Consider the following 14,022-nt stretch of genomic DNA (forward strand, 5'->3'; position numbering starts at 1 on the left):
ACGATCATTAAAGACTGGTGATATGATTTATAATTATTAAAGGTTCATGATATGATTTTTAAAAATTAAAAATATAACTAAATTCTAGGTAAGAATTTAGTCAAATGATCAAATGCCAAATATATATATGTCAAAATAAAACTGGTATAGGAAAATTTAATTAATGATATTCTAAAATATCGTTTAAAGTGTTTTTTTTTAAATTACCAATTTGGTAGGATAAAAAAATATGTTTCATTTCCCTCCTCTTCCTAACCAAGCTCGGCCTAAATTTGCTCAACCATTTGTATAAACCACAACTAATGACTGCAACGTTCTCAGCAAGTGACGAAAGCAAGCAATGGTGGGCCAAGAAGACTACATGTGAGAAGACCGCTTGAAGTTCACATCAATTTCCTAGTGACAAATAGATCCATAGAAAGAAGATATTGCAAACTCAAAGTAGTAGTTAATGCGCAAAAGGTACCAAGACAATCAGCATAAGACAGTGTCAAACGTTATAGGAGCACATATATTATTAGTTCATAGTGCTACTCATCTGCCGCTCTAAAAAAGGCTTCCACTTCCACGACGGTGCTGTCACCTTCCTCGATCTCCACTCCTTGTAGGTTCTGTTCCTTCAACTCTGCCTGTAATATAACATATAACAAAGGGGCAAAGGGTTATATATTACAGAAAATAGCATCATCATACTAGTTTCAGAAGTTCGCCTACCAATATTCCTTTTAGATCGGAAAGAGAAGCTTCAAGTCGTTTGTGACAATCAGGGATCATCATTCTTGACTCTGCCAACACATTCTCCTGCTCATCCATGATAAAGATTCAAATTGAATCAATTTGTCACACCCAGTAATTATTTGGTAAGCCGATAAGTATTGACTCTTTGCTCTTGTATCACAAGAACCATAGAAAAGAACAGTGTGAAGCATCAAGTTCTTAAACAAAAAACATCAATAGCCAAGATACCATCCTGATCAAATGAAACACCAATTTGCATTTAGGAATGCATGATATATTTTGTTTATTTTGGCGTTAACTTTTCCATCCATTTGATCCATTTGCTGTTAAGTGATGATGTTGCAAATATGAAACTATAAAATTTAACCATTCAGTAGACAACGGCGCAAGTACTTCAAGTAAAAAAATAAAAGCAATATATAAATCACAATAATGGATAAAAGGAACTTTTATGAAAGAAAATACAAAAAGAATGATAGGATCCTTCGCCCATACCATCTGGCCTGCCTTTAGCTTCCGCAAAGGATCCTTCTTCACCCATAGTTCACTATGTTAAGAATGTACTTAACAATAAACAACAATTTTCTCAAGCATGTCCCATATTTTCTTGCTTTGAACTCTCAACTGTTTCTACTGGCGAAGTAGAAACAATTGAACCTGATAAGATGATCAAAGTAACAATTGGATGTTTGTTGAGATGTAGATTGTAGAGCAAGGGGATCAATGTGATTTGTACCAATGCAATCATCTTTTTTCCCATATGCATGACTCCATAGGCTTCTAAACTCCCCTCTTCGTAACATATCAACAAGCTCCTCCATTTTTTCTCCAGATTTCAACCACCTCTCATCCTTTATCCTTGCTCTTTTCTGTGCTTAGTTAAATCATACTAAAAGTAGGTTTTCTATTTTCATAAGATTTAGCAGCATTCCTGATTAGTCAAGAACCTAACTTAAGCTTCAGAAAGAGAACCTTCTCATATGTGTGTTTTGTAACTGAAAATGCAATTGGCAGATATTTAAATACTTCAGCTCATCCAACCGATGAGGATCATCCAAAAGCACCCAAGTTGTAAGCAGTTATCATTAAATGAAAAACCTAGACATGAATCAGAAAAAGGAAATTACAATAGCTTATATACAAGAAGTAAAAATAACAAGGAGCTCATATGTTAAATAAAGTCACTATTAGCAACAAAAATATCATCGCAAGTGGTATCAGTAATGAAACTCCAAACTGTATTAAGAATAGAGTCTAAATAACAATATTGGCAACGATCTATTGATAAGAAAATTTTCCTGGGTTATAAAGAAGAACATGACTAGTATGTTCGTACTTCGTAGTGAAGAGAAAATATCAGAAACAATTTTATGGAACTATGAGATAACTTAAGGCCGTAAAACAGTGTAGTGCCATAGAGCAGAGAGAAACAAAGGGAGAAAAGGAAGCAAATTGCCTGTTGTTTTAGATCGTAAGGATCAGCTCCTTTTTCTTTCATATCAGCAGTTTTGGCAGCTTCTTTCTCGACCTCTTTCTCATACGAACGGAGCTCCTTAAGGATGCGTTTGCAAGTTGCTGTCTTGATCTTCAAACTTCGAACGGTAGCCATAATGATCTGCAAGAAAGCAACTTGGTCTCAACCTTAAACTTTCTGTCATCATCTTCAAGAAGGCTAACACCGCTAATTTCAATAAATAGAAACTTAGGCTTAGATAAGGGTTCGCGGAATCGGCCAATCCAGATCGGCAGATCTGTATCTGGATCGACAAAAACGGACCCGAGGTCTGCTCTAAAACTGCCATAAAATCATCAGAAGTCGTCTGAGGTACCTCAGGTCGAACTGATCTTGGAGGAAGTCGGTTGGAATCGTTGAAGGTCGTGCGGTTGCGGGCCAAGGTAGACTCAGAGCTTGGAATGCAGCCCTGTCGCACGGAGATTAGAAGCGGAGAATGCCCCAAGTGGGACGGAGACGAACCTTGATAGGGTGGCTGACGGCGGAGGAACTCGAAGCGAAGAGGATGGCGAAAGCCGAAAGGCGAAACGGCACGAGCGACGCGCAGCGACCTTATTGTGATTTAATAAATCAAATAGGATATACATGAAATAAAAAATAAAAGAAAAATAAAATATATGGCAATTACTCTTGAAGCAAAGCACTCTAGAGTTTTCCTTTAAAAGTATAATTTTATTGTTAAATTGTTTTTTTTTATAATTCACAAACTATAAAGCATGTACACAGTGACTTATTATATATTTTTTAAAATGATCAATAAAAATATTAATTAATAATTACATTCAAGAATTATTATATTTAACAGTTCGTACGCAAAATCAGTCGGAACTACATTAAACGAAATCAAATCAACAATTTAACTTGATTTCAATGCAATATACATGTTAATTTGATTGAGATAGATTCTTAATACTTGATAAAAGAAAAGAGATAAGTTAATTCACAAACCACCATTTTGGTAAACATGGGTTTTCAGGCATAGTGCTGCTGCAACTTTGAAAATTATTCAACAGTCTAAGAGATCAATCAATTTGGTAATCAAATTATTTTATATAAAATTATTAAATTATGGATCAACCAAAAAAAAAAAAACAGAAAGATGAACATTACATGGTCATTGATGATACACAACCGTCTTGTACAGGAAGAGACAGTTTGAAACATAAACAAATGATACAAAACTTGCATCACCAGATATATGAGGCTCTATAGAAAGGATGTGCATATCACTGAAACATACTAAAAGTGCAAGAAACAAAAAAAAAAACTTAGTTAATCTGATTCAGCAGGATGGAAGTTTTGTTTTTTTTTCAGTCGCCGACAGTCATGTTGCTTTGGTAGATAATTCAAAAGAAACGCCTCTTGAATCTTCTGGTAGTTGCCTGGTACGAGTTCATGAGAAGTCCGACGCCAATCCCTATCCCCACACACATTCCAAGGCCTATTCCAAGTCCAACCCGGACGCCTGCATTAAACCATGATAGTTGTCCATCATCTTCGGAGTACCAACCTTCAGGATTGTAGCTGTGTTCGACATTGTACTCGTCAGTTTCATTCTCAGCCGCCTGCAAAGGTTTTAGATTGATCAAGCACTGAACAATCTGGAATTACCGACTAATATGTTGATCGAGAAGGGGATGTGGAAGCAGCTGAATAGGGAAATGTGATGTGCATATTCTTATGCCTCCTCGTAATTTGTAAAGAAGTTGCATCAACCAAGCCTCCATTGTTCTTTATTATTAGCATTTGGTAGCATTGCAAATAATAAGTGGAGTCAAATAAGACCACAAAGATTGAATAACAGATTTATTCAAAATTGAAGTGATTATGATATGGCAAAGCATCAAAAATATAAACATAGTGCACCTCAGTTCTAGCTTGGGCAATTAGGAATAATTAAACAGAGAAATTAAGTAAGACTACTGCAGCAAATAGAACCAAAAGGTAAATACAGAACAATAAAATTATTGGCTAAGAACTCTTTTAAAAATTAGATAGAAATGTATTTTTGTATTGTTTTTCTAGAAGCATAATGTAGGCACAACGACAGACTAGGCTTACACCCTGGTATGGCAATCAAGTTTTAATGATTACCGAAATAGAGATTCTAAATTTGACTGCAAATAAAAAGGATTCAGTGCAAACAAATCTTATACACAATAGCAACCAAAACACAATAACACCAATGATTGACTTAAATTCGAGGTCGTCTTTTATTAGTGAATTTGTTTAACAATGGCGTAATGGAAGCGTAGCAGGTCTGTTGGTATGGAAAGAGGAGTAATAAGCCCTAACTAGTCAAATCAAAATATTTTTATATATTATGGTCAGATGATAACAGCAATTCTGTATCAGATGAGATGATAAAAAAAGATCCAACCTTCATAAATGAATTCAGCATTTTTACTTTTAAAGAGGTGCATTCAACAAGAAATCTCCAATTAAAAGCCCAGATATAAAAAAAACTCAGATTTGTGCTTACTGTTGATGATGGTGAGATTTCATGAGGTTCTAAGCCATCGTTCTCTGCTGGCTCTCCATCTGTCGCTTCTTCATCCTCTGGGATTGCGTTCAATGTTGCCAGCCTAACTGGACCCAATCTGGGACTGAGCTGAATAGTCTGCGTGAGAATCAAAGGAACACCAGCAAAACACCCAGCAACATAGACCTCGATGGAGGTAGATGATTGTAGCCCAGACTTAGGAGGATGCAGGAAAATAGAAGACCCGATTGAAGCTGCTAAGTAGCAATCCATGCTCCAGCCTGTCTTGGGATCTCTCTCTGATGACGGTAACTGATGGTTGTCGAACCCAATCGCCCCGTTGCTCCAAGGTGCATCCATCCTGTCTAACGAGACACATAGGATGAGATTGCCCCGATCATCGCTTACCTCGAAATCTATAGCTCCAGTAAGGCGAACGCCGTCGGTACTAATGTACGTCACATCCGCCGCATCGCGATCGGCGCGGTTGCGTCGGAGGCGGATGGTTGTAGACTCGGATGCGGTCATGCGCGCGCCGTTGATCTCGAGGGCGGTGCCCCGGTCTCGGCGGAGGTGCGAGAGGGCGAGGAAGGGCGGGGCGGCGGAGGAGGCGCAAGGGGAGACGCGGACATAGAAGAGACGTATCTCGAGCCATGACGAAGTAGAAATCGGAGCAGGATCATCCTCTCTGCTGGTTAAACGGACGAAGGGAAGGGAACTCCGGCGGGCAGAGGGCACGGAGACGGCCGAGGAGGTAAGCCGCTCCCCGGCCACCGGCGCCGGCAGTTGAACCGTCATCACGGCTCACAACTGGGCCCTAGAATTCAGCAATCGGGGGTTCTTTGGCCATCGGATTCGATCTAGGGCTAGGGTTCATGGGATGGAATCATGGAAAGCGGTGCCGGAAGACGAAGAAAACGAAGAGAAAAAGACGACAAAGAAAAAGAATATCCAGAATATTTATTCGAACCGCAACACAAATCCAAATATTATTTTGCAACTAATTAAATTAATCATTCATTATGTGATTCTATTTAAATATCAATTTTAAGATACCACACTCAATTACACGTGCCCATGAATATCGGAGTAAAATATATACATTTTTATAATTTAAGAAATTTAAACTCAGCTCCAATTCTCTTATAATTTATCTATTTTTATTTTTATTTTATTAAAATTTAAAAAAATCCAACATTTGACATGTAATTTCTATAGCCAATTGCACATATAATAAAAAAAATATCAAACAATTGTCCCCTCAGCGTTTGTGCTTCAAGTATCTAGATTACCTCCAATATTAATCGAATAAAGTCTGGATATCTAGATTAAATATACAAAGATAATAATAAAAAAAAATCACCTGTTTAATTGGTTGAAATATAGGCGAACTCGAGGGATGCCCAAACCATGGTTCATCAGTAATTCCAGACTTTGCAATGCATACCATCGCTTGTATTCATACAGCTGAGCGACCACTACGACGAAGAACCTCAACAAGCAAGCTTTTGTTCACGTAAGCATAAAATGCATGAAAAGGAGGTATCTTAACAACAACGTAAGTTTAATAAACCAACAAAATATAATACAGTATATCTACCACCTCAAAACTCATCCTCGCCAATGAAGACGATTCATAATTTGTATAAATGAGAAGCCAGGATCATCGAAGATTGCTGAGGAAACTGTTGAAGAAAGAAGGCAGTCAGAGCCAATGCTGTTAATTCCAATGTAGAATGAAATCTCAGGTGCAGAACATTATCATCTTCTGCTGGAAGTGGAACCACCCCTCCTTTTTAGAAGGATCTCTTCCTCGGCCAGAACTCTTTACTTTGCATCTTCATCTTTACTGTCTTCACCATCGTCGTGTTGGGACTCCGAAGAGTCAGAGTCATCACCTTTTAGTTTCTAGGAACCAGCAAATGAGTTAGCCTCTTCCGTCCCTGATGCGAAGTCGATCATAAGACAAAAACTAAAAACTACCAGCCCTTCCTTCCGTAACAGTCAAAGCAGGGAAGTGTTTAGGCCAGTGATAAGTGCATCGCCTATATATCAGCATTTGGCCATTTCAATAAAAGCTTGATTTTCTGTTATAGCATCTTGTCAGACGCCATGTGATTAGCAAACAGTGCAGGATTTAGGGCTTCATTCACCATGATTCTTTTGTTTGTTAAGAATTCAGTAGGACAAAGGAGGAATTTAATCTAGATAAGCTTTCACCATAAGAATCAACTATTCTCATGATAGATAAGTAACGAAAATTGAAAAATAGTTTTAAGTCAGATGTTAGCACCATCATCAGTAAAAACTGCATATCTAGGAACAATACTACATTAGGTGCATATAGACTGAACAAAAAACTTGACTGTAAATATTTGGTAAAAGTAACCTATCTGCTAATCAAGTCAATTCAAATGAACAAGTAGTTTTACATGTGAAGCTGGTTCGCTTCAGTGGCAGGGGGTGGAAGTGGCAGAGGAACCTCAGTAATAATGGTGGTGCATCTACGCCGATTATCTGCGAACGAACGCAACCCAACCAAACTAGCAGCGTTCGCAAGACTAGCGAGAGGGAAAAGGATAGAGCTTTTCGTGACAGACAGAAAGAAAGCGAAGTTGAAGAAGGCGGTGCAGCGTCGCAGCTTCAATGGCAGCGGGTGGAAGCGGCACAGGAACCTCAGCAATGGCGGTGTATCGACGCAGATCTTTGCACTTGGAGCGCGGCATGGGTATTGCAGAATGATTGCACGAGGGGACTTAGAGGGCGAAGCGGAAGGGCTTCTGGCTACCCTCGGTGAAGGATTAAGCAAGAAAGGAGAAGGAACAAGAAGGGAAGGCCAAAGGCCGGCCGTGACAGGAGGCGGAGCGACCCATGAGGAACCTCTTCCGCCTAGAGCTTTTGCATTATTTTTAAAAAATAAATTTAATTAATATTAAATGGTCAAATTTAATTTCAAGAAATTTAGACTTGAAGGGAATCGTCAAGACATCTCACGCACATCGGCTACAGTACAAGCTGAAACTGATGCATAACAACAAGGGAGCCGAACTCAAGTGACGCCGAATAAAAGAAAATAATAATAATAATTTAATCCTCAACTCACAGTCAGCCCAACATAATGCACGTGTTAATTTCCTAGGCAGAGACTCGATCCCACAAGCTTGTAATGATCCTGGGAAAAGAATGATCATTTACACAGATAAGAAATCATTTTGGGGGGAATTTATCTTCCAATCTGTCTTAAGAAAAAATATAAGCAAGAACGATTCAAAGATATGCAGCCACTAGAATGTTTGCCCTCCTACTGTTGCTGTTTCTGACCATATAGTTAGAATCCGGCTTTGAGATGAAACTCAGTGATCTTCGATTGATTAGCTGATGAACAAGCTCTGCTACTAGCTTTTCTACCTTTATTTTTGGTTTCAAGTGCACAAATAGGTCTTCAAAGATCTATATTACATAATCAATACCACGAGCACTCAATCAGTTATTCTCACAAAAAAAAAAGTGAAACTTGATAATTGATATAACACAAACTAAAGTAATAATGTATTGACTACATGTAGCTCAGGCATGAAGTCCAGAACAACAAGAATCAATAAGAAATACCTCAGCTGAACATCAAAACTTATGTTTGTTAGCATAATTATTGAGTTGGAGCTCTTCTCAAGAAAATTTGACTCAATATTCTCGAGTACATATTACATTAATCAATTAGCATAATGTATAGTTCTAATTGAACATTTGAATGAGTATAATATGCAATAACATAAGTAGATACTTGAGATATCTAATCTACAAGCAAAACCTTCATGGATGTGTACTACATGATTGAAATTTTGATTTTGCCTAGAACTGTTTAACTGTTAGCCAGCTTTTTTCACAAATATTAACAGAGATGCTCACTGATTCCAAATTCAACTTGTTTATGATGGATTAAATTCTAGCATGTGACCATGAGATTCATTTATAACATATCAAAGATTTTGTCGTCCCAAAACTGTCCATGATATTTGGTAGAGACAGTGGTTTCCATGTCACATCATGCACTACATAACAGTTTGTCATTCCTAACAGAAAATTTTTGTCAATAACAAAAAATTCTCACATGATATAGATGTTAAGAGTTCATAACCTGAAAAAAAAAATCTCTGATCAGAACTCAGAATATATCTTAGGTTAGATATTATAATTCATGTGGGTGTGTATATTTAGAGAGAGAATGCCTCTAACAATTTATGCTTTTGAGAGTGCAATAGACTCGTGAAATTGAAAAGGTTACTAATCAAAGAAGTATTTGTTAGTTTATATCTCAAAGGAACTTAAAGTAGCTCTTACACAATGAAAGATCATTCACAAATGTTTGGTTCTTCTACAACCCCAGTTAATAAGTCAAATATGACAAGAATATACATGATGAAAAAATAGTTCAAGAATTGTCTTTGAAAAGAAAAAGAAAAAGAAAGGTAATAAATGATTGGCTAGATGTGTAGTTGTGATGGTATTTGGGTTAACCAGGTGTGTAGTGATCATGTGAAGATGGGGTTGCAAGAACTTTGATTCAGTGTGCCATACTTGTGTGGATTGTGTTACAGCATCCATAAAATCATACCCACCCAACCCAAGGCCACTTTACCTGTTGGAACTCAAGCTAAATGAAAATCTCAATCAATGTTACTACCGCAAAGACTAGAAAGAGAACTCCTCCAATATAAGCAATAACCTGAAAAAGGAAGAAGCAGGTGTTTTATAGTATATGCAGAAGGATGCAATGTCAGGATTGAACAAACATACAGTAATACAGCATCTGTTAAGTCAACATCTTGGGCTTGGGCCAGTCTAGTTTGTTTGCCTACACGTGAGAAGTGTAAACCACACAGGTCCTTGGTCTAATGAAGGATCCATAAAGTTGACTAGTTGACTATTTATTTTGAAAGCTCTAGTTGTTAGGAAATGAACAATATGTATATATTTATTTTGTTATGAATGTTTACCGTGTGACTGTTGCTCACGTGTTCTAAAAAAAAAATGCTCACATGACAATATTAGTATATCAATAAAATAACAGAATTTGACAAGTAGACAATGTAATGCCTATATTTTATAAAATATGAAGTTATACATATAATTGTCAAAATTAGAAGTTTGGCAGATTGGTCAAAAATGCAAAAGTTAATCTAGCAAATCATAAGTTTTTTCATAAGCAGAAACACTATCTAAGCACCTTTTTACTCTACCTCAGATTGATTTAATCAATTTGAAGGATATCCATATAATTTGAAACCAACATGTGAACAGAAAAAAATGGAGCACTTTTAAGTGTTTGGTCAACACTAAAAAATATATAATAGACTAAACCACCAGCGGATAATGTTCCAACTTACCTCCTTGCTTACTGTTTTAGCTACAGTTATTGATGTAGCTCAAGCTTCTGGATCAGAGTCCATGTAAGTTCATAATTTCAGTACTAATATGTGATGCAGTTTGAAATTTAGAGATAGATTTAAGGATCATTTTAAAATTTTTATGGTTATAAACTTTTAATGTTGTCTAGTTTTTTTAAAAAATGTTATAATTTTTCGGATAAGTTATATTTTCTTTAAGAGACCTGTCTGTATCGTGGTTTATAAAAGGGTTGCAATCCCTGCACAATGGATTATTCTTCAATGTGTGATATTTTCACTTTTTGTAAGATTTGTTCTCAGTATGAGATTGTTTCTCATTCTTGTTTATATTTCAAAATTTGCCAATCTTTCAATGAACTTTTCCAGTTAATTTACAACATTTGTTATGGCGTATCTTTATTTTACTTGCCATTGACTTCTATCTTTGGGACAATATATATGTTCACAGAGGCTATTTAAGATGAACAAAGAGATAAACTTTGCTTTCTTATGGAAAACTTGTATTGTAATAGTGCATTAGACTGGCATGCTTAACTGGACAGTTAACTCTAGCGAAAATGAACCAACAATTAATAGAATATTGGTTGACATCCACAGCCTAGATTTGTAAATTAGGGCATAGTTTAATCAGCTTCGATAAATTTTGGAAAAAAAAAGTGTACCTTCTCAGAGACAAATGTCCCAAGAAAAGAACCCCCAAGAACTGCAAGCTGCAACCATGTAGCCTTGTTACATTTTTATCTAGTAACATCTTGTTTGACAAGCCAGGAAGCAATCAAAAATATAACTCTGAACTTTCCAATCAAAAATGACATGGCTATTCAAATTCTTCAAAGATTCATTTGTTCTTTAAGATAATGCTTGATTCAAGCTAGATGTAAACTGGAGACTACCATTTCAATATAAGAAAAAACAACTTTATCCTACATACATCCATTCGTTATTCCATAAACAAAAATCTTCACCTCCAGGACAAGTAAATCTAATTGACAATGATAGTTCTTTTAACTGTTTGTATGCATTTGAGACGCGCGAATGCTAAATATGTAGAGGTTGGAAAAAAGATATACAAAAAATATCTTAATATATTTTTCTATTACCATAAACAACAATTAAATGATCGTTCTGGTTTACATGCTGGTGCAATCATTCAATACCACCAGACGTTGGCATGCCTGTTTAGTAAATTTGTTGCTAATTGTAAAATCTAATGGTTTAGGCACGTAAGTGATGCAAAAAAGAACACAAGCACAAGAGTTTTCAAATTATATAAAGTACTAACAAAGGCAAGTTTCATGAATTATAACAAGCAGAATAGATGAAAATGGTGTATAAGATACAAATGGCCAGAAACCTCTAAATAAAAAGAACTTTAGAAATCACAAGAATGATGAGGTGCCCTATAGATTAGGATAGGACGGGATTTGCTTCAATCTCATAGCACATGGGATTCCAAGAATAGAGTTCCATGCAACATATAATGAATGTGAACCCTACGTACATAGAAATCTGATGTAAACTAGAAAAAATATAAAGAATTTGTTATCGTTTCATTACCAAAGTTGCAAAAGCATGACCAACAAGTGCACCCCCTATGACACCTAGAGGTGAAGAAGCTGCAGCAAGTGCTGTAGAAGAGAGAATCAAGTGTCATGACTAATATAAAAACATATTACTCAAACCGAAGTGAATAGACATAATATCGACCTATTGTGGAGAAAAATGACTTATCACCCCATTCAGCAACAAAAACCAAGATGAATGTGCTAATAACAGTACTGGCTGCAGCCATAATTCCGGCACCATCTCCTGAAAATTCTGAAATCGCTAATTCTGCCTGATTTAAAATTTGAAAGACAGATTAATTGACCACGTCAAACACTATTTTAGGATTAATCAACTATATAATAACACCGCAAGAACCATAAAAAAAGCATCAGGATGCATAAACATCATACCAAGAATGACAGAATGCATAAGAAGATCACTCCGCAAAGGCAAATAAATTCTTTGATAGGTGATTCTTATGAGAAAATTGGCCACATATTGAAGTTGTCAGTAGCAGATGTGCAGGCATTAAAATGTGTGAATGGCAGTTCAGGCACCGAATAAAATTATTAAGATATTATAACATTCTGATGACTTGAGCAACATAGAAACACAAGGATATTAAGGAAATCAGAGATTTATCAAGTGGGGCTAACATGAAGCAACTAGATCTGAAAAGAAAGGAATGAAATGAGGAATAGAGTGATGAGTGAAACAAGAGAAAAGGATACTAAGTTAGGAACTGATTATAAACAAGAAAAAAAGGCCACCAAATGTGGGGCATTTGTAGAGAGCTACAGTGGCCTGACACTGATGAGGTTAGTCCATAGTAAATTGATATGGGAAATGGAAATTAACTGATACCCCAATAAGAGAAGATCATAGATTTACATAACAGAAGAAAGAGAACTCTGCTAAGTCAATAAGTTTGTAACTTAAAGCATTTGCATCTTGGAGAACTCACATATACATTTTGTGAATTAACATCCAAGGATCAATCTTGAGAAATGGAGAAACAAGTGAAACTCTAGCTGAAGAAGACAGAATATATTGTAGAACCCAGAAAAGCATCTCGGTGAATCCAGAATAGACAATTTGAGTTGGGAATTGATAGAAAAAGGTAAAATATTTCTGGAAAAAGAATATATTCTGAAGAACCTCATCAGAAGGTAAGATGAGAAATATTCAATTTTCACCTAAATATAGAATCTCTTCTCTCATCAGAAAAGAAACTGTAGTAAGTATTACAACTGGCTCACTGCTCATATATACATCATTTCATGTCACATTGGATCACCTTGCTTCAATCACTGAAAGGCATATACTATAAGAAGCATATATATATTTTCTTCAATTAATAAAAAATGTTCTATAGATTTGAAAAAAAATCTCATCATAAGACAAAATTAATGGAAATACAATTCATTCAGAAACTTCACCTCCTTCTGTTCATCTGTGCTCTGTTGTCCATCATCTGAAGCAGCATCAAGCAATGTAGTGACTCCAAAATACACCTGAAATTACTTTTTAAGGCAATACTTGACATTCTGTAAATCACATTCAAGTATGTAGAGAGATGCATAAATGGAAGAAAAAAAACATTGACCCTTTATAAGCATAAGTTGATAATTACCAATAGGCAAACTGCAGCAAAATCATCAATTGGGAAATCAGTCCCACCAAACCTAAGCTAGTAGAGTAGTGTGAGTGGAAAAATCTGTAAAATGACTTTCTAAAAAAATAGCAAAAAGAATTACCTAAAAGGAAGGGCGTCATCAATGTAATGGAATGTGCTGCCCAACACGACAGAAACAATTGACATTGTGCTGTGAGATATAGCAAGGCAAAGTATTAATTTTTGAGCTAAAAGGCAAAACTCTACACTAAGGAGAATCGGTAACTTAAGGTTGACCACATACGATGCTCTGATAGCAATGATAAAAAAAATTGTACAGATAAAAGCAGCTATTTGTGTGAGTTAAACAAAGACAGCAAAGCATAACTGTTTTAAAACTAAATAACATGCCAAAGAATAATGCTCTAACACCAGCTGCTGCAGTTTCCAAAAGAACATGTAGTATAGAAACTACAGTTTCCTTGAAATTTGAAGATAAATCAAAAATACAATTTCCTTGAACTAAATATGTCCTGTCCATAAATCTTCAATTACGACACAAGAAAAAACAAGAATACATGCTGTTGTTTGAACAGATAAAAAAAGATACACTAAAAAGGCACAAATTTGCTTTTTATATAATTTGAATATTTAAAACAACATAGCAGAAAAAAATGAACAATAACAGTAAATAAAAGAGACCGTTTTTAAGGAAATATAT

The 14,022-nt window shown here is 35.9% G+C and overlaps 3 protein-coding genes across 3 annotated transcripts; all 3 read right to left on the minus strand.

The window, feature by feature from the left end:
• Positions 1–362: 362 nt before the first annotated feature.
• On the minus strand, positions 363–2,787 carry LOC141846147 (tubulin-folding cofactor A). Its single transcript, XM_074734146.1, has 4 exons — positions 2,568–2,787; positions 2,195–2,353; positions 715–801; positions 363–629 (listed from the first exon to the last, which is right to left on the minus strand). The coding sequence occupies exons 2-4, from the start codon at positions 2,345–2,347 to the stop codon at positions 531–533; spliced, it is 339 nt and encodes a 112-aa protein (XP_074590247.1). The 5' UTR covers positions 2,348–2,353; positions 2,568–2,787; the 3' UTR covers positions 363–530.
• Positions 2,788–3,332: 545 nt separating this feature from the next.
• LOC141837053 (uncharacterized protein At1g01500-like) lies at positions 3,333–5,671 on the minus strand. Its single transcript, XM_074724529.1, has 2 exons — positions 4,734–5,671; positions 3,333–3,816 (listed from the first exon to the last, which is right to left on the minus strand). Exons 1-2 carry the CDS (start codon positions 5,529–5,531, stop codon positions 3,598–3,600), a joined length of 1,017 nt encoding a protein of 338 aa, XP_074580630.1. The 5' UTR covers positions 5,532–5,671; the 3' UTR covers positions 3,333–3,597.
• A 2,116-nt stretch (positions 5,672–7,787) lies between these two features.
• LOC141839399 (GDT1-like protein 1, chloroplastic) lies at positions 7,788–13,512 on the minus strand (the record flags this gene model as incomplete). Its single annotated transcript, XM_074727141.1, is given in 8 exon segments — positions 7,788–8,183; positions 9,370–9,456; positions 10,801–10,848; positions 11,696–11,766; positions 11,846–11,975; positions 13,126–13,200; positions 13,320–13,371; positions 13,444–13,512. Coding segments are annotated over 7 exon segments (517 nt in total), but the record flags the coding sequence as incomplete, so codon positions are not given.
• Between the last annotated feature and the right edge of the window lie 510 nt (positions 13,513–14,022).

This window comes from Curcuma longa, chromosome 1 (assembly GCF_044706935.1).
Source record: "Curcuma longa cultivar G26 ecotype Majalengka, Jawa Barat chromosome 1, ITB_CL_G26_1.1, whole genome shotgun sequence".
Classification (NCBI taxonomy): domain Eukaryota; kingdom Viridiplantae; phylum Streptophyta; class Magnoliopsida; order Zingiberales; family Zingiberaceae; genus Curcuma; species Curcuma longa.

Coding starts and splice junctions, on each gene's coding strand:
- LOC141846147 (XM_074734146.1), bottom strand. CDS start 2,347: ATGGCTACCGTTCGAAGTTTGAAGATCAAGACAGCAACTTGCAAACGC. Junction 802..2,194: donor CTTACGATCTAAAACAACAG/GCAATTTGCTTC, acceptor ATGGATGAGCAG/GAGAATGTGTTGGCAGAGTC. Junction 630..714: donor CCGATCTAAAAGGAATATTG/GTAGGCGAACTT, acceptor GTTATATTACAG/GCAGAGTTGAAGGAACAGAA.
- LOC141837053 (XM_074724529.1), bottom strand. CDS start 5,531: ATGACGGTTCAACTGCCGGCGCCGGTGGCCGGGGAGCGGCTTACCTCC. Junction 3,817..4,733: donor AAATCTCACCATCATCAACA/GTAAGCACAAAT, acceptor AAACCTTTGCAG/GCGGCTGAGAATGAAACTGA.